This window comes from Manacus vitellinus, unplaced genomic scaffold (genome assembly GCF_001715985.3).
Source record: "Manacus vitellinus isolate BGI_N305 unplaced genomic scaffold, ASM171598v3 scaffold_12_pilon, whole genome shotgun sequence".
NCBI classification, from domain to species: domain Eukaryota; kingdom Metazoa; phylum Chordata; class Aves; order Passeriformes; family Pipridae; genus Manacus; species Manacus vitellinus.
The window spans coordinates 7,565,469-7,582,982 of record NW_021938949.1 but is presented as its reverse complement, the minus strand read 5'-3'; the positions used below and the strand labels follow the sequence as shown (position 1 = coordinate 7,582,982).

General features: G+C 52.0%; 1 protein-coding gene across 1 annotated transcript; it reads right to left on the bottom strand.

Moving 5' to 3' along the window:
• Positions 1 to 400: 400 nt before the first annotated feature.
• Positions 401 to 2,823, bottom strand: GRIFIN (galectin-related inter-fiber protein). Its single transcript, XM_008928046.2, has 4 exons — positions 2,812 to 2,823; positions 1,266 to 1,345; positions 1,011 to 1,173; positions 401 to 565 (listed from the first exon to the last, which is right to left on the bottom strand). The coding sequence occupies exons 1-4, from the start codon at positions 2,821 to 2,823 to the stop codon at positions 401 to 403; spliced, it is 420 nt and encodes a 139-aa protein (XP_008926294.1).
• Positions 2,824 to 17,514: the final 14,691 nt, after the last annotated feature.

The window sequence follows — 17,514 nt, the reverse complement described above, 5'->3', positions numbered from 1 at the left end:
TTTACCACGTGGCCAGCTGAGGATTAGTGCTAATTCACACCCTACTCTTGGGCAAATGGAATTTCTGAGCTGTTTGAAACACAATTTCAGGTGTCCAGACTACTTGAGGCAGATTTTTATGCACTGTGGTGATCTCCCAGGCTGTCCAACAGCAAAGATGATCAGACCTACAAAGCCTGTTGTGCACCCCAAGGCACAGGGGCAGAAGGTCTGGGCTACAGTAAGTGATGTGGCTGGGTGCTGTGGCTTGTGGTGGGAATGACCATCCCTTCCACCATGAGAACACATGCATAGCTATCTCCCTGGCTGGTGATGGTGTGTGGAACCAGGGAGCAGATGGTCCCTGGCTGGATCAGGAGCTTAAGAGGGAATGGTTTGTGAGAGTTCCCCACTCTGGTCTCTAGTAAAGACCTCGTTTGGTGATTTCCACTGAAGAAATGTCAATGTCATTGAGAATCTGCAGCTTGGTGATGGATGAAAGATTCTTCTGCCGGTGCTTGTACTGCAGGACTTTGTTTTCATTTATGAAAATGTGGAAGTGGTCCTGATCAGAGTAGATTTCAACCTGAAAGAGAGAGAGAGACTGTGTCAGATTCATGTGGCTACACGTCCTCACTAGACCTTGGTTCCATCATGTCAGTGAGTGCACCCACTTCAAATCCTGCCAGAGCTGACACACACACACAGTGCTCATCCCCATTTTGGGCAAAAGGAGGAAATAACTGGGTTTTCATTTCATGATAACATAAATTGGTGTTAACGCAAAGCCTAAACTGAAAATGAATGCAGCATCCAGGAATTATTGCTGGAGCTCTGCAGGTCTGTGCCAAACCTGTGTGTAAATCACCAGGATACAACAGAGATACTAACAGGAGGCAGAGCTAGAGAGGATATGTTTCTGGATATAGTGCGGGCAGGAAAGGCAGCACTAGATCCATGAGGAGAACCCAAATATTGCCTGGGTCACTCCTATTACAGCTGAGGAGACTGGTGGGGTGACACAGGGTTACCTGGAAAGGCTCCTTTGCTTCGAAGGGGAAGGTGGTGTTAACCTCTTCCTTCCCCCACTGGCTGTCTAGGAAGGAGTTGCAGATGATTCTGGAGCTGGAGAAGCGAGGGTTAAAGTGGAGAGCGATTTGGTCTCCAGGATCACAGAGCAAATTGATTTCAAACCTGAGACAGTGAGAAAAAGAAGGGATGGAGAGCTGTGGAGTGCTGCTGCTGGCTGTCACGAGCCAGGAGAGCTGTGAGCAGTGTGTCCTTACATGTTTGAGCTGGAACTGGTCTCGCCCTTGACCACGATGCTCCATCCAGGACAGATTCCCTCTGGGTACAGGGCCTCGAACTACAGACAAGGAGGGGCTGGTAAAGCACGAGAAGGTGGTAGAGGTGCACTGCCCCACTCATTCCTTACGTTTCTTTCTCACCCTCTCATTTTCTTCTTATTTCTCCCCCCTTCCCACACAGGCACATTCTCTGCCTATGTATTTTTGTCACTCCTAAATAATCTCAAGGGCCCCAGAAGGTTAAGAAATAAGGTCGCTATGACATCCAGTCGATGAGGTGGGATTTGCTGTCCCCAAGGTCTTTTGTAAAGAGCTGGATGGGATCAGGGAGCAAAAATTAAAGACAAACCTGAATGTCTTCATTGCTGTCAAGACACAAAGACTCTCTGCTCCTCTCTCTGCCTGAGCAATACAAAATCTGAAGCAGAAAACTCTGTGATGCTTTGCAGCAGAGGAATAGGTGTAAAGTGGCATCCAGCCTGAGCTACTGCAGCATTATATGGCTGACTCTTCCCACAAGTTCCTGCCTGATCCCCCCTTCCACCTGCTCTCCCTATCTCCAAGGTTAAACTTGCATAAAATGAGCTCAAAAATGTTCCTTTTTGAATAATTCATAGTTTTACTAAATAACTCATTTTAATAAGAAGAGCTTGCCATTTCACCCCACTTTTTTTTAACACTCTAATGATCTTGCATTTCTGAGCATCTCCAAAACTTATTGCTCACACTGGCAAAATTTCTCCAGCCTTGGCATCTCCACTGTGAGTTCCATGCCTATCTCTCCCTCCCTATAGCTCAGGACTTTCACTGCCCTGTTTCTTTCTCTGCCATGACTTCCTATTTCCAATGCATTTTTGGGATAAGCATGTTTTTGGGCAGGAGCTGAGAGGTGGAGGTGGCCAACCTCACCCTCGTGCCTGGCTACTTTTGGAGGGCAGGTTTAGGAACCCACACATGGTCACTCGAAGGCTCTGCCCACACCAGTGTTTGTCCCTGTAAGACCCAGAGAGCTGATGGAGCTGACTGAGTTCTGACTGCAAACAGCAAGTGGTGGTGACAGCACCAATGTTCACCTTGCCTTGACCCTTAACTTGTCATCATTACAACAGCCCCAGCAAGAGACACCCCACATCCACAGGAAACAGCCATTCCCTCTTTGCTGCCGGCTGTCCCACTGGGGAGGGATGGCCACACACAGGTCTAGTCTGCATTGGTTGTGTTTTGGTCTCAGCTAGAACCCTGCAAGTCAGAGCTGCTGCCATTAGGGCAGCATTACCCCAGACCAGCCCTGGTACAACCAAGATGAAAATCCATCCTATTGCCCTTTATCGAACACCACGAAGCTCAGTTTTGCAACAGCCTGGACCAGACTGACACAGAGGAGCAGCGCTGTATCATCCCTACATCTTTCAGGATTTCTACCTTTCCTGCCTTTCCCTGTGCTGCTTTCCTTTGTCCATCACCTGACCCGTGCCATCACCCCTCACACAGGCCAGGCTGTGCCACCTCCTGTCCCCAGCCTTACCCGCAGTGCCATCGCGCTCGCCGGCCCCGCGCCGCAGACCCGCCCGAGAGCACGGCCGGGGGGTCTTTATAGATGCCGCCGGCCAGGAGCCCTCGTGTGCAGGGATTGGCCTCCCCAGGCCTCCGGTCAGAGCGAGCTGCCAGGCACAGCTGGGAGATGGGGAGCGGTAAATCCCGCTGACGCCCGGCAGGGTCAGCCCGTTCATGCGTGCGGGGCTAATCCAGCCCTGCTGCTGCCGCCCGCGGTCCTGAGCTGTGACGTGATGGAGCCCGTGTGCAGCAGCCACGGGGCATACAAGGCTTTAAGGCTGCGATCCAGAGGGGGCAGATGTGTTTAAGGCATGAAGGAAGGATGGGGACTCCCGAAGCTGAGGGAGATACCAGGAGTCACATCCACTGCAAGGTCAAGAGAGAAGGGAAGTGGCAGAGGAGAAACGGGGGCTCCAACAGGGGTTCAGCTTCACCCTGATCATCAGAGATTTCTTTTTCTCTCTGTTTTACTTTTTGTTCACTCTTTGTGGGTCACAGCCTGGCCTGAAATGAGCTGATGCCAGCTCTGTCACAGCCCCGAGGCTCGGGATGCTGCTGTGCTGAGCTCAGCACGCCCCAGTTCTGCCTTTCCCTTCCCTGCTGGGGACAATACAGGGATTTAGGAGCAGGGTGAGTGAGCCTTTGTCCGATATTTCCTGTCATGGAAAGGCACCAAGAAATGAGCAGTGATGAAATGAATTTCAGTGGTGGGGGTTTTATGCCGAGAGTCAGCATGTGCTGCTATGGAGCCAAGCCAGGGGAGGGAGAGATGGCTGCACATCCCCCTCTTTCACAGGGTAAATGCCTTAAAAACATTAAATGCTGTCCTCATCCCTGCATGTATGGGAGGCTGTGATGCTCCCTGGCTGGTCTTACAGGAATCCATGGCTTTCGTGGTTAAAACCCCCTTACTGTATGGGCCGCAGTACTGATGTCATTAAATGTGTTTATTTTATGTCCGGCAGATAAGCAGAATGATAACGACTATCCCAGGCTCTGGTGCCCTTGGCAGGCTACTAAAAATGCAAATCTGCCGACATAGCAGCCAACAGCCTCTCTCGGGGCTGAAAAAACCAAGTCCCAGGCTGAGATTTGTTGGTTCGGACTCTTACAAAATCAAACCTCTTGAAGCTGAGCTCTGCTTTGGTCTCCTTGCTCAGCTCTCAGCTCTCCAGGCGCTCTGCTGGGGAGCACTGGAGCTGAGCTCTGTGCTACAGATGGCAGCATTGGGACGTGCAAGAGAGCTGCGAACCAGCAGCAGAGGGGCTGAGGTGGTATTGGAGAGACAGGGACATCCCACCCCCCCCTCCTTGGGGTACCGTGGGATGATGGCATTGGCCTCTCCAATTTGTCCAGCTGCATCACTCCCCTACTTATGGCCTGAACCCAACGTTGTGTTTTCAACCCTCCCCCCATCATCCCTCCATGCTTGTTTCTCCTGCCTGCCAGGCAAGGAACTGCAGGGAGAAGGGGCTGCTTTTGAGACACCCACCACGATGGTGGGCACAACCAGGCAGTGCTGCTATCCTGCATGTAAGAAAGGAGGGACCTACAGGCTTAAAAAGTGTGCCAAGTTTATCAGAATTATGTTAATGATATCAGTGGACTGGGAAAAGGCTTGGGCACTGCAGGGCAGGTCAGGTTCCAGGAAGGCTCAGCTCCTTCTCAGTGGGTGGATCTCAGTCACCCCAAATCCAGACAGGTCTCCCAGAGCCTTCTCCCACCAGACCAAACCAGGAGCTGTGATTTCCCCCACTCACACCTCCACGCAAGGGTTCTCCAGACTTGCTTAGCTGCCGCTTGGCAGTTACTTATACCTCCTCTGCATCTATTTCAACTTCTCCAGGGAATTCCTAAAATTCCCCCACGCAAACAGGAGTCAGCCCTCTGCTCCAAACATGATGCCTTGGGACTGTGTTACCCTAGGAAGGGTTTGGGACATGGTTTTGTTGGCTTTCCCCCATTCCCTTTCCCCCAGGCCTATGACTCTGCAATGTCTCCCTGCTCCTGGTTGCTCTCTCCAGCACTGCTGCCTCCAAGCAGCATCCAGAGACCAGCCATCCCTGTGCCATGTCAGGGCTGGACAGCGCAGATGTTCCTCCAGGTTTAGTGCTGGAGGGAAAATAACTATTTATGGGTGGACACAACCCTTTTGAGTTAAAACTTTGTGCCACAAACTGTTATCTATTTTTTTCTGCTGTGCTTTACAGAACCGGCCAGGAGGGGGCTGGAGAGTCCAGGCAAATCCCTGAGATAAATGATAACCATAAGAAAATCACACACGGGTCTAACTCTGACTCTAAAGAGCCTGATGCAACACCCACTGCTGCTCCAGGACAGGGGTCTGTGCTGTATCATGCACCTCTCACCCCTGCCGTAAGGAGACTCCAGGCTCTCTCAACGCGCGAGGCAGGAGCCCCTTGTAGCTGCTCAGCCTGAGCATCTCAGGGCAGCTCATCGGGGAGCACGGAAAGAAAACATCACACCCTGTAAGGTGGCAAGAGAAACAGGGGAAGCTGACACCCCGGCACACGCTGCCGGGTCTGGCCGAGCCTCCCGTGCCCCACCAGTGTCAGCTCCGCTAACGAGAGTGGCCCCAGTGCCGGTGGCTTCTGAGAGCGACGCATTTGTCAGATTTTCCACCCTCTGTCTGCCTGTTAGCGTGCCCCATCATCCCCCCACTGGTGCTGGGGAAGGGAAGGGCATGTCTTCTCCCCCAGCAGCTGTCTGGCTAGCTGCTGGGTATGGAATTCTGCTTTTACTCTTGTTGGCTGAGAAAAGGAGCCTGGTTCTGTCCCAGGCAGCGCCGTGAATGCAAATCATGGCAAGCAAAATCTCTGCCGCTCGTTGTGCTCTTCCCCCACGCGGGTGAAAAGGGGAAGGTGATCCCACCCCTTGCTGGGGCCATGAACCCACACAAGTGCAACTGAGGCCAAGCCTGGAGCTTCTGTTGTCCTCAGCACAGCTCCTGCTCACTGCTCAGGACTTCCCTTCTGTGGCTTTGAGGAGTGGGGATGAAAGGCAAGGCAGTGGAAACACAAAGCATGCCTGGTTTATTTTATTTGTGACTAGCCTCTGCTTAAAAGGAAACCAGCATTATCAGTCCCAGCACTGCCAGGTCAGATGAGTAAATGAAAGAGCAGGGTTTCGTTTATGATCTGGAGCTCGAGTTTGCTCTTATATGGGCATCCCACCAGGCGTTGCCTGCTGCCACCTTGCTGCTGCTCGTGTCAGGGAATGGCCAGGCTCAGCCAGAAACTGAGCCTGGATCCCCTGGAGGTGAAAGGCCTCAGGTAGAGAGTGGTTGAGCTCAGGTTGCACCTACCCCTACTTCCTTGGTTCAGGGCAGTTACACGTGCTACAACACAATGTCCCTGCAGCCAGCACATCCCAGCCAGTCCATACTCATGCCTTCTGTGCTGTTATCCAGCTAGGCTTTGTGAACCACGACTCCATCGTTTTCTGCTCCATTCTGCAGGGATGAGGTGGTAAAACTATGTCAAAGCTGGTCCCATTGCCTCCACCAGTGACTCCAGCTGGAAAGGAGTGGTGGGTTTAGGACATGGCTGGTGTTGGTCCTCACCCATCGCTCCTGCTCTGTGAGGTGCAGGCAGAAGGTAAACACACAACCTGGCACGGGCTGTTGTTTATTGCCTGGGGTTCCTAGAGCCAATATTTAATCATCCATAAATAATTGCCCTGTTGTATATGCAGGGACCTGATTTATCCTGCTCCTCGATGATACCTTCCAAACTCCCCAGGGAGACATCTGTCTCCCTCTTCCTGGTGATTGATGGGGGGAAGGAGAAGAGCTGGCACTTGGCCCCGTTGTGCTCCTCAGTCAGTGTGTGGGTGTACTGCCTGTCCTTCCATGGTGGTCCCTGGCTCAGAGCTACAGCAATGACAGATCCTCGGGGGGGGGGGGTTCACATGTGAACTCTCCCCACTCACGTTGTGGTTGAATCTCCAGCATCAGCATTGCCAAAGCCCCCTTCATCCCCCATTGCTACCTCTTGCCAATTCAGAAGTGCTTCTCAGCTTCTTCCCAGGTGAGGTTTGTCTCTGGGAGCCATGATTCCTTGGTTATTCTGTGTTGAATGATTTACTGCCCCAGAACAGAAGGGGAGGAGGAGGAGGTACATCACTGGAGGGGCTGCAGCTTGGTGACGTGCTCTGCCCCTGTGCTCAGCTCTGCACACAGGTAACAGCACAACCACCTCTCTCTGGTGCTCCCCCCTGCAAGCTTCGTGCCAGCTCCTTGGCCAGGGAGTCCACGTGGCAACAGGCCTGAGCACGGCACAGCTGGGCCATGCTCCACATATCAAAGCCTGGATTCCTGCCCCAGGGACCAGCGCGTGGGTTGGAGCTGCAGTCGTGCGCCTGCAGGTGGGTTTGGAGAAGATGCAGAGGAGAGGAAAGCCTGGAGCTGCAGAAAGAGGGAGGGAGGCAACCTGGGAAGTTTGGGGGATGCTCTAGAGTTCAGGGAGCAGCCAGCCACAGGTGTGTCCTATGTGCCAGAGCCCTTCTGGCTATTGATAGGTTTCATGAAGACTTTTCAGGTCTGGGGAACATCAGAATTTGTGTTTTTTCACCATTTTCTATTGAGATTTATTAACATAAGGAGTCATAGCCAGGTGATGGAATCATACAAACCTTCCCGTGCCCATGTTTGACATCCCATCACCCCTGAAAACAGCTGTCCTACAGGCTGGGTCCTAGAGAAGGTCCACTTTGGGGTCAGATGGACCAAAGGAGGTGGAAAAACTCAAAAGAGAAGAAAACAATGGGGCCATCAGCATCACAAACCTTTCAGCTTCTTCCAGTTAGTTACCCAGCCCAGCTCTGGGTGACCTTCCCAGGCACACAAAAGTGCAAATAATACTTACCCAGGAGGAAGATGTGCCAAGCCCAGCGACAGCACAGCCCCTTCCCAGCAGGCAGCCAGCCCAAGAAGCTCTGCCCAAGAACCACCATCCATCAGGGTGGCAGGATGTGCCAGAGATGGTGCTGCCTCCGACCAGGATGAGCAGTTCTTCCTCCAGGCACATCAGTGGTGGGCAGCACTGGGACACAATAGATGGGCATCATGCTGGGCTCTTGGAGCTGCTGATGGAACTGTGAACTCCACCCCAAGGAGACCACCAGGGAGCTTAGAGTGGTTTTAAAGGTATTTGTGGTTGGAGGAAATCTGGGTTTGGTCAAGGCAAAGGGCTTAGGGACTGAGAGACTTGCAGGTCTGGGATCCAAAGCATGTCCTTCCTCTGCCTCTGAGCATTTGACACACTCCTTGCACCATCACTGCTTTCTTCTCTTGGTCCTGTTTTCCTGAAGCCACCAGGCTGTCATCTGCCCTGACACATCAGTGACACAGAGGGGTAGTGACATTTGCAGAGGGCACATCGGGTTCACTTCCCATCCCAGCCCCTGGGAGAAGGTGGGACAACATGTGGGAAGTGAGCAGTGGGAAGGGTGTTTTCAGCCTGGTAGAGCCTGGCACTCATCTACAGGGTACCAGCAGCAGCAAGACCCCACACTTTTCTGCCTCAGGCCACCGAGTCACCAACCCTTGAGCTTGGAGAACTGGTCCCCTCCACAGGGGCTCTGACCTTTGCTACTGGTGGCTGAGGAGAAGCACCGAGTGTTGTTGCAACAACCTACAAGAGGCAGCTGGGGAGGAGGATGCAGCTTCTTGCTATTTCAGAGAGCAGGGAGGAAGAGGAAGGGCTGCTAACAAAGACCGAAACTAGAAAAATGACGACGATGACAAAAAACCTCCTCCCGTTTAGGGAACCAAATGCATTTGTTTCCTGATGTGACCAGGATAGCTCAAACCAAGGGACACAAGTTCAACTTACTAAGTGGTAGCTCCTCAGGGCCCAGGGCGAGGGTGGACCTGTTGGAAAGGACCCAACCAGCCCCCTCGGCCCCTGACCCACCCAGGGGCTGGGAGGTGCCTTTGCTCAAATGCTTTTCTCCTTTGCCTGGTTCCCCTCCATCCTCTTCCCCAGCCACTGTACAGGAATAGCTGCCTTGCAGTCACACCCCAGAGCCAGGGACTGCCACTGGGGAAGCCAAGGAGGTGCCAGTCAATGGTACCATATTTTTTGGAGATTTTGGGGCACACAGTGGTGCTGAGAAGTGAAGAAGGGGAAGTGTAAGCTCCCCTATAGTCATGTTTGTTGCTGACCATCCTGCTGCTGGCTCCTCTGGAGCTGGAGTGGCAACAAGCCCAGCTCCCCCTCATGAGCTCTGCTCTTCTCTGCCCCTTCCCGCAGCGAGACTCCCTGACCCCACTCCAGCTCCTCATTCACAGACAGTAAAATTGTTCTTCTTGAGACAAACAAACACAGTCCCTGCCCCAGGGAGCCTGTGGTCAAGGCGAGGAGATGCCCTGCTATTTGGTTTCTTCTCTATTTTCATTTTGGCTTTTAGAGTTGCAGATGGGCTCCAGCCACAAAGCCTGGAGGCAGGTCCAGCTTCCAGCAACTCCTGACTCGGGTGGAGGCTGAATCCAGGCTGCTGATTCAGTCCCTCTCTATTTCTGGTTCTGGGTTTATATATAATTTGATTCTATATAGTTATGGATAGAACTAAGCAGAGTGTGAGAACTTCAGCAGGGAGGTGAAGGGATGCTTTATGAATGAAACATTTGTTAGTGCAAGGTTTCCCCCAGAGGAAGGGATACAAACTGGCAGGAAAGTCATGATGTGTGGGAATGCCACAGACCCTGCAAAGGGTTTAATCCACAGAAGACTCAACTTAGACCCATCCACACCTTGGCTGCAGTTTTCCTGCTCATAGAGCACCTCTGGGAATTGGGGCTGAAGTCCCATTTGCACCTCAGTAGCAGCTCAGGAGAAGCTAAGGCACGCTCAGGACCTGAGGACAGAACTGCCACTTCAGAATGTGCTGTATCCATCTTTCCTGCTCCTGCCACAGTGGATGGTGGGGTTCCAACCCCTCAGGGCTGTGGAGCAGGCTCAGAGGGAGATGCCATCTGCTGCAGTCAGGGGAAAAACTCCCACCGATGGAAAAGGAGAGGGACTGCAGGGATTTTGGCCTCCATCTTCAAGGGAGATCTGTGGTAGCTCTGACCTGCCTCAGCACTTCATCAGTCCTGTTTTGTACTTGATGTGGACCGTAGCCTGGGGAGATATTATCTGACCATGACTCTGCTCCTCACATCCTCTGCTACTCCTCCTCCTCCTCCTTTAGATCTGGCTGATGGGAGAAATTATCTTATTTTTTGGAGCTTTTACCAAACTGCAAGGGGTTTTCCAAAACATCTGGAACAGCTCATGGAGCTGGAGTGGAGTGTAATGCTGAGGGTGGAAATAGGGTCATGGAAACAGAGGCACCCTGTTAGATTAATGCTTGAGAGCGGCACTTGGGAATGGCTGAGTTCAAATCCTTGCTCCACTCACAAAGGAAAACAGTTGGAAAAAACCCAGTGAGACCCTCTCCACACCATCACATGCCTCTGGGTCCTGCTCCCCAGGGACCATGCTGGAGGAGGATCTACCAGTGCCCACCAATGCCCATCATCTTAGCACAGGATGTGCCACTGTGCAGCGTGGGCGTTTTGGTCTCCCAGACCCAAACCCTGCTACATCCAGGCTGGGAGGAGGCCTAGAAAGAAGCCAGTATTTTGGAAAGGGCAATGAGGCCCCTTGGGTTATTTGGAGTCTGCCAGCTTGGCATCCATCACCGCTGAAATACTGAGATGGCTTCGAATACAAAGCAACATGTAGTTAATTAAAGGAGGGGTGTAACCGATGCCAATCCCAGCAAAGGATCAGAATAGATCTCTGCTAACTTCTTCATTTCTGCAGGGCTGGGATTTGGACTGATAAAGAGGATCTTGTCAATGCAACAGCCTTGGTTGTGTGGTTTGACTTGGCATCGGGCTGTGGTACAAATAGAGCTGGAGTGGAGTCTCCTGCTAAGATTCATAAATGCTAAGGATAAAAAACCAGGCTCACCTGATGGGAGGACAAACGGGGCTGGGAGATGCAGCTGCCCTGAGGAAGTGTGGTTCACTGTGGGGTTGCAAAGTGGTTGGTTCTTGAGCCTCCCCAGTTTTACCTGTTTGGTGAAAAAAATAAAACCTTTCTGGTAACATTTTTAGATGGCTGTTACAAAATGAGCTGGATCACTCAGCCTGGTGCAAGCCGAAACTGCCACTTTTGGTAAAACCACAAAGAGAGTCTAGGAACAAAAGGGGAAGGTGGGATTTATAGGATGGGAGAACCTCTCTATCTTGGAAAGCAAAGCATGTGAAAGCCATGACAAACCACGACTTTTAACCTTATTTTAGTGGGACAACAAACATTTCTGTGGTCCTTCAGAGGTAATCCAGGCTCCCAGGGTCGGTCCTCAGATTTGTGGTTGCAAAGTCCTGCAGTAACTCTGACTGTGTCCCCATCAGCTATGGGGGCAACCACCATCCTTGGATATGGTGGGGTGAAGATGGAGGGTTTATTTGCTGTGGCTGTGGCAGTGGGGTGAGAGCAGGGAGGGCGATGTCCCCAGCTCTAGTGTCCTCTTGCCAAGAGGAGGGTGGCACACTGGGAGTGGACAGGAAAAGAGCCCCAGAAGTGATTCAGGGACTGGAAACATTGCTTATTCAGACAGGGTGGGGAAGCTCAGTTTATTTTTATTATTTTTTGCTATTTATTTTAGCACTGTATATTGAAAAGTTTTGAGCGGTGGATTATGGTATCCCTAAAACTAAGGGTTGAGATGGGAGAGGGTTTCCTGGGAAAACTAGAATAAGATAGATGAATGGATACCAAAACATACAACTTTGGGCTGGAATGAACACTCAGATCATCTGAGATATTTAAATGGAGACTGGGACCCCCCTTCCCCCTGAAGTGACTGCCATGAAATCTTTAATTTCTGCAGAGAGCATTTGGGAGTCAGGCTGAGTGACTCTTGCATGCTGGGGTGGGTGCCCCCACCTGCCAGCCCACAGCAGGCTGGCGGGATTTAAACCCAGATTTAAACCCTGATGGCCTCAGGCTTTCCCATCCAGGCGAGAAAACAAGCTGTGAAAACAGTAAACATGTCACTGAAGTATTTTCCTTTCTAATGGGTTGATCTTTCCGAGCTCAAAGAAAGGACACAAGGAAGCTGCTGTCAGACACGGGGACACCAGCCTTGACTTCACAAATATTTGAATAATATTCACTGAACTTTACGTGTTATTCCACAATAAATTGAAAAAAAAATTGGAAAAGAAAAGGTTTTACTGGACTCTGCCAGATGTGTTTCCCTCAGGTAACCTCACTGCTCACTCCATACTCAGTAGCCACCATCACCACTGACTGTGCTCACCCCAGCACCCCTGGGATCCTTGTGAGATCAAAAACTCAAATAGGGGTGCTGAACCAAGCATATCACCCATGGAACACCGTGCCTGGCACAGCACCAGGGGAGCCTGTCCCATCTCCATCACACCCCACAGACACTCACGCAGTGCTGCTGTAGGGATGGGTCCCTTGGTTAGTGCACAGATGGGACATTGTTTATGTAGGACCTCCCTAAAATGCCTTTGCTGCTGAGCTCTCTCTGCGGTTTCCTGTATTTGAACCCCTTATCACAGCCTCACTGCCAGAATATGTGCTCAGGACGGCGTGTTTTATGGGTTGATAAGGTTTTATTGGAACCAGACTTATTGATGGATGTCTGGACTGAGGGAGAGCGGTCTAGGCAGCTCTGATTTCCACTAAACTTAGTAGTCTGGACACGGGTTTTAAGTAAAACCCAGGCAGTTTTGTGTCCAGCTCAGGCACACCTGGGAAGGTCCATGTCAGACGGCTCCAAGAGCAGCTGCAGTTTGTACCAAGGAATTGGGTTTCATCAGAATATTTATTTCCACCCTGCTGCGAGAGGAAGCAGCCATAGGGATGTGGTGTCTGCAGCACCCTGTCCACACTTTGGCCCCACAACACACCTCAGGACCCCCTTTGTATGGCAAGGGCTCCCCTCTGCACCCTGCCAGGCCATCCCACCTGGGATGGAGTACTTTGCACACTCTTCTGCCTCAGTTTCCCTCTCCACTCCACACATCCATCACAACCTTTCCTCCCACATGGGCCAAGTTCTTCTCTTGGCAGCGGTTTGCATTTTATTTTTTTCTTTTCCTTAGCATCAGATTAGAAATAAATTAGGCTGGCCAGTAATGACTTTGCCAGGTGCTGACTCCTTCTGCACTTCAGCTCTGAGTACGCCTTTGTCTGCGTGTGCGTACAAGTGACGAACAATGATTAAAGAGGCTTTATTAGTCCCATGACTAAGCTATAATAGGAAAAACCTGTGTCCTTCCTGTCAGTGACCAGCACGAGGGGAACAGCTCACCATGAATGCCCTGCCCCAGCTGCCCAGTTTGGAGCAGAGGACAATGCTGTGGCCACATTAGAGGATTTTCTGATCTGTTTTACCCCAACAAATGCCCAGGGAACTTAATGTCAGACATGAATATGGTTGTATGTAGTCTCTACTTGTAGTCTCTACTAGGCTGTTTGGGGCCCATGTGCCTGCTCCCAGCAGGAGTGGCTGTTCCTGGGTGCTGCAGAGGGCTTTCACTGTGCAGCTCTCTTCCACGTGCCGGTGGTTTAACCTGCCCCTGCTCATGGGGATGGTGATGCCCAAGGACACGGGGCACTGCTGAGGCTGCAGTTCTTGGGGAAGGATTTGTCTGCAAGGACTTAAACCAATCTTCCCCTAAATCTGTGCTGTGACCTGAGCTACAGAGAGGAGCTGCACAAACACCCACAAAGCACTGCCAGGGAGCCTGGTCTTCCTGATTTATCCATCAGTCTAACAGAAAAATTACCTTTTTTTAAACTTCGCCTTGTTCTTACCAAACCAAACACACCGAGATCTTTCCAGAATATGTCTTCTACTTCCAAGATGGCAGATACCAGAACATTTCCCTGGCTGCTGGCTGAGGCACAGGGCATAAACAAATATCTCCAGGAGAGATGCTGTCGGACACTGTCTGGCTGTGGCTGTGCTGTCAGCATCCCCTGGTCCCCAGGGCGTGTGACTGTCCTGGACCTGGCCCCATGGAAATGAATTAGGAACTTCTGGGACCTGGGATGTGCTGCGAGATCAACATGCCACGAAAACAAAGCAGCCCAAAGTTACTGCTGCTGTCTCTGTAAGAGGGGACCAATTATTCAAAGTATTCTGGGCCAACAGATACAAACTGTGGCCAGGCACGCAGCCTGCCCTGTGGATGTAAATCTGTCAAGAGTCCAAGTGATGGGGAAAGGGCTGATTTTTACATTTTGGTTGACACCTCTTCCCAGCACAGGGCTTTAAGCTGGTCCCTGATCCCAGCCACACCACGTCTCAGCAGAACAATGCTCTGAGCTTCTGCCATGCTGCAACTGGCAGGGGATGGGGCAGAGGAAAGCTCGGGGAGCAACACAAGTATTGCAGTGAAGAGTGAAAACAGAGCAACATATTTTCTTTCCTCCCCCATACTTCCACTCCCTGGGCATCCCTTCAGAAGCTTCATCAATGTCAGAGGAGGCAGGAGCCGAACACTGGGAGTGGGATGCCCTTTTCCCTGGACCTGCTGCCTATAAAGCACACTGAGCTTGCCATGCTTCCTGCAAATGCCCCCCTGGGCCAGCCAGCACATCCTGCCCTCCTGCAGAACCCGGCACTGCCATCCCTGCTTGCATACAAAGGAGGTTGCATCATAACTGCTTTTTAAACTCAGGGGCTTTTGAAGTCAGAGCCAAAGTTTGTTTTTACGCCTGATTCGAGCCAAGTCCCTTGTTCTGGTGTTTACGAGAGTCTCTTTGGTTAGCAGGAGCTCACCTCACCTTTATAACAGTGGGGTTATCTCAGCAATGTTTGTCCAGACTGCAAGGAATCTCGGCTCTTGAAGGACCGAAAATCAACGTCATGAGAGACACCAAGCAACAGCTCTGCTGGAAGATTTCCAGCTCTCTTTTCAGCTGTGACTGAGACTATCAGGATTCCCTAGAGGGGAAGACACAGATTTTGAAGGCAGACATCCTTTAGGAGCAACAGGGAGAACCTCAAAAACAGGGCCTTGTAGTCCACAGAGTAGGGATGGAGTCAGCTGTGCCATTGCTCACCCCACATCCACGCTGCAGGAAGAAGATGCTCTAAACTGGATGGGAGGGATCCCCAGCATCCCATAGCGTTTGAGCAGGGAGTGACTGCTCCTCCACTTTTAGCTCTTTTTGGAATTGCACAGCTACTGTGAGAGCTCTGGCCATGGCACCTTTCTGGCTGGCAGGAGAAGGGCATCCCCAGGCGACCCATGTGCTCTCTGCTGAATATTTTGCAGGGCAGCAGTTTACAGACACCACCCTGGCTGTTCACAGCATCCCGGTTTTCCCCAAAATCAACCAGTCAGGCTGTCTGCTTGGCATATACACCCCGACTGAAGGGCCGAGGCTGAGCTGGCAGCAGCGGGAACCACCACCCCCAGCGGGAGAGCGGGGAATGGGCTGAGTAACCTCAACACGAATACCTCACCCCGGGCATGGAGCAGAGAAGGCGTTCCGGGAAAATCTGGGCCGGCAGATGAAAGCCGAGTGGTTAATGCAGCGCCTTCTCCGCGCCGACTTTCCAGTCGTGGCTTGCACGGGCTCCCTTGCGGACATCTGGCAGATGAGCCCAGGGAGGAATGTAATGAGTTGTGCAGATGGGAGGTGCCGCGCTCAGGTTGCAGCCGTGGGGCAGGGAGTCAGTGTTTTGTTTATAAACACAGGCGGGATGATTGAGATAAGAAGGGGATGGTAATTAAATTAAATTAAGGCTCTGGAAGTCGTTAGATTAGCCTGAAAGCATCGCCAGTAGCTTGAATTCCTAGTTCTGCAAAACAGGGGCTCACTGTGATGGAGCGTCAGAGAGCGATGGGTGGGACCAGAAGGCTCTTTAATCAACCTAGTGGGGAAGAGATGGACACAGTTGTATCCAAACAGGGGAGACAGGGGGGAGTCAGGTGAAAGGGAAGCAGCAGGCATCAGGGGAGGGAGGGAAAATCCACAAAGTTTCTCCCCATTCCCCGGGAAACAGTGTTCCCAGAGGCTGGATGGGGAACTGAGGCACAGTGAGATGAAGGGACAAGGTTCCCACAGTGATTTTGGTACAGATGGTGCAATGAGGAGCGTTTTGCAGAAGTTGGCTGGGTTGTAGATACCCCTTCACATCCAGAGCATGTCTGCAGATGCTTGGGAACCTCTTGGCAGTAGGGGGGAGCAACCAGATGACTGGGGAGGGCAGATTGGAAAAGGCAGCTCTTACACAAACTGCCTGGGAAGCATTTCTTGGCCAAGGGGGTGGCAAAACTGTTTGCCCACCGACTGGGGGATAAGACAAGTTTGGAGAAAAATGGGTTAGGAAGTGTGACAGCTGATGTGCAGATTTCAGATATGTTCATGTATCCAGCATGGAGGCTGCAGCTGTACCTGCCAACTCATAGAAACTGACGGCAGCAATGCCCAGAGCCTGACAAACTCTCCTCCCTGAGCACTGGGGGTTTGTGACTCCCCTTCCCAGGGCTGCCAGTTTGCAGTGAGATCCTGTGCCTGTTTATTTTTCTTTCCTGCTTGCAGTGGCCCTGGTGCACCTCCAAGCCTTAAATGCTTTCCCTACTGCACAGACAGGGTAAATTGGTCCTAGGAGCTTTCATACCTCTTTGGGAAGAGGGAATGGGCTGAGAAAGTCCGGATGCTGCAGGGCAGGCAGGGTGGGGGGCTGGAGCAGCCAATGCTTGGGAGAAGGATGTTTCATGGACTGCCTGTGACCCAGAGACTTAGGTCTGCTGCTGTCCCAGCCTGGGAACCTGGCCCTAGAGTACACGATGTAGAGACATGTGCTTTCCAGCTTAGGAGGTCTTCAGCCTGGTCTCCTGGTGCCAGCCCTTTGCAAAGGGCTATTAGGAAGCATGGAGGAAATACCAACAGCCTTTGCAGCAGTAATCATGGCCAGGATGATGAATGCAAATAAAAAACCCCCTGAGTGGATCCTCGGAGAATGGGAGAGACCTTTTTCCCACCAAGAGTTTGCAGGGTTGTGGTTGATCAAGGCTGGGCTGAAGGAAAGGGAGGTGTCAAGGGGAGAGCAGGTAAAACTAATTGGTGGCTGCATGTTTATAATTAGGGAAGTAAGGAACCATGAAAGCTCTCAGGCAGAGCACCCTGCTGGCAGCCCTCGATGCAGAGCTGAACACACTCTCTAATCTCGGCCCAAGACCCTGGGAAACCACCGTTTTCAGAGCCTGGCTGGGCATCGGGAGCTGCAGGAAGGTGACAGCTTGGTGTGCTGCTGATGGAGGAGTAGGGACCACACCGGTGAAGAGGCTGGAGCAGCTAGAAGGATGCATAACAGGTTTTTAGGGATGGGGCTGTTGCTTACACCCCTGTCAGCGTGGGTGGGTACATCCCGCGGGGCAGAAAACGCACTCCCAAAGTGGGTTCATTGGTTTATACTGACAAATCCTCTCCTCTTTGCCCGACAGCCCCCACAAAGCCTTTTTCCTTCCCTTGGGGCCATAGGGAGCAGGCTGGCAGCGGGAAGGGACGGGAGCTGCGGGCCCTGCAGCGCCCCGGGCTCGGGGCCAGCATTCCTGCCGCGGCTCTGCAAACAGCCCGCGTTTGTTCAGGCTGCTCGCAGCGAC

Bases quoted from the DNA above. Each gene is read 5' to 3' on its own strand.
- GRIFIN (XM_008928046.2), bottom strand. The intron at 1,174-1,265 runs GTAAGGACACAC...TCACTGTCTCAG, and splicing joins ACCAGTTCCAGCTCAAACAT to GTTTGAAATCAATTTGCTCT. The intron at 566-1,010 runs GTAACCCTGTGT...TCTCTCTTTCAG, and splicing joins AAGCAAAGGAGCCTTTCCAG to GTTGAAATCTACTCTGATCA.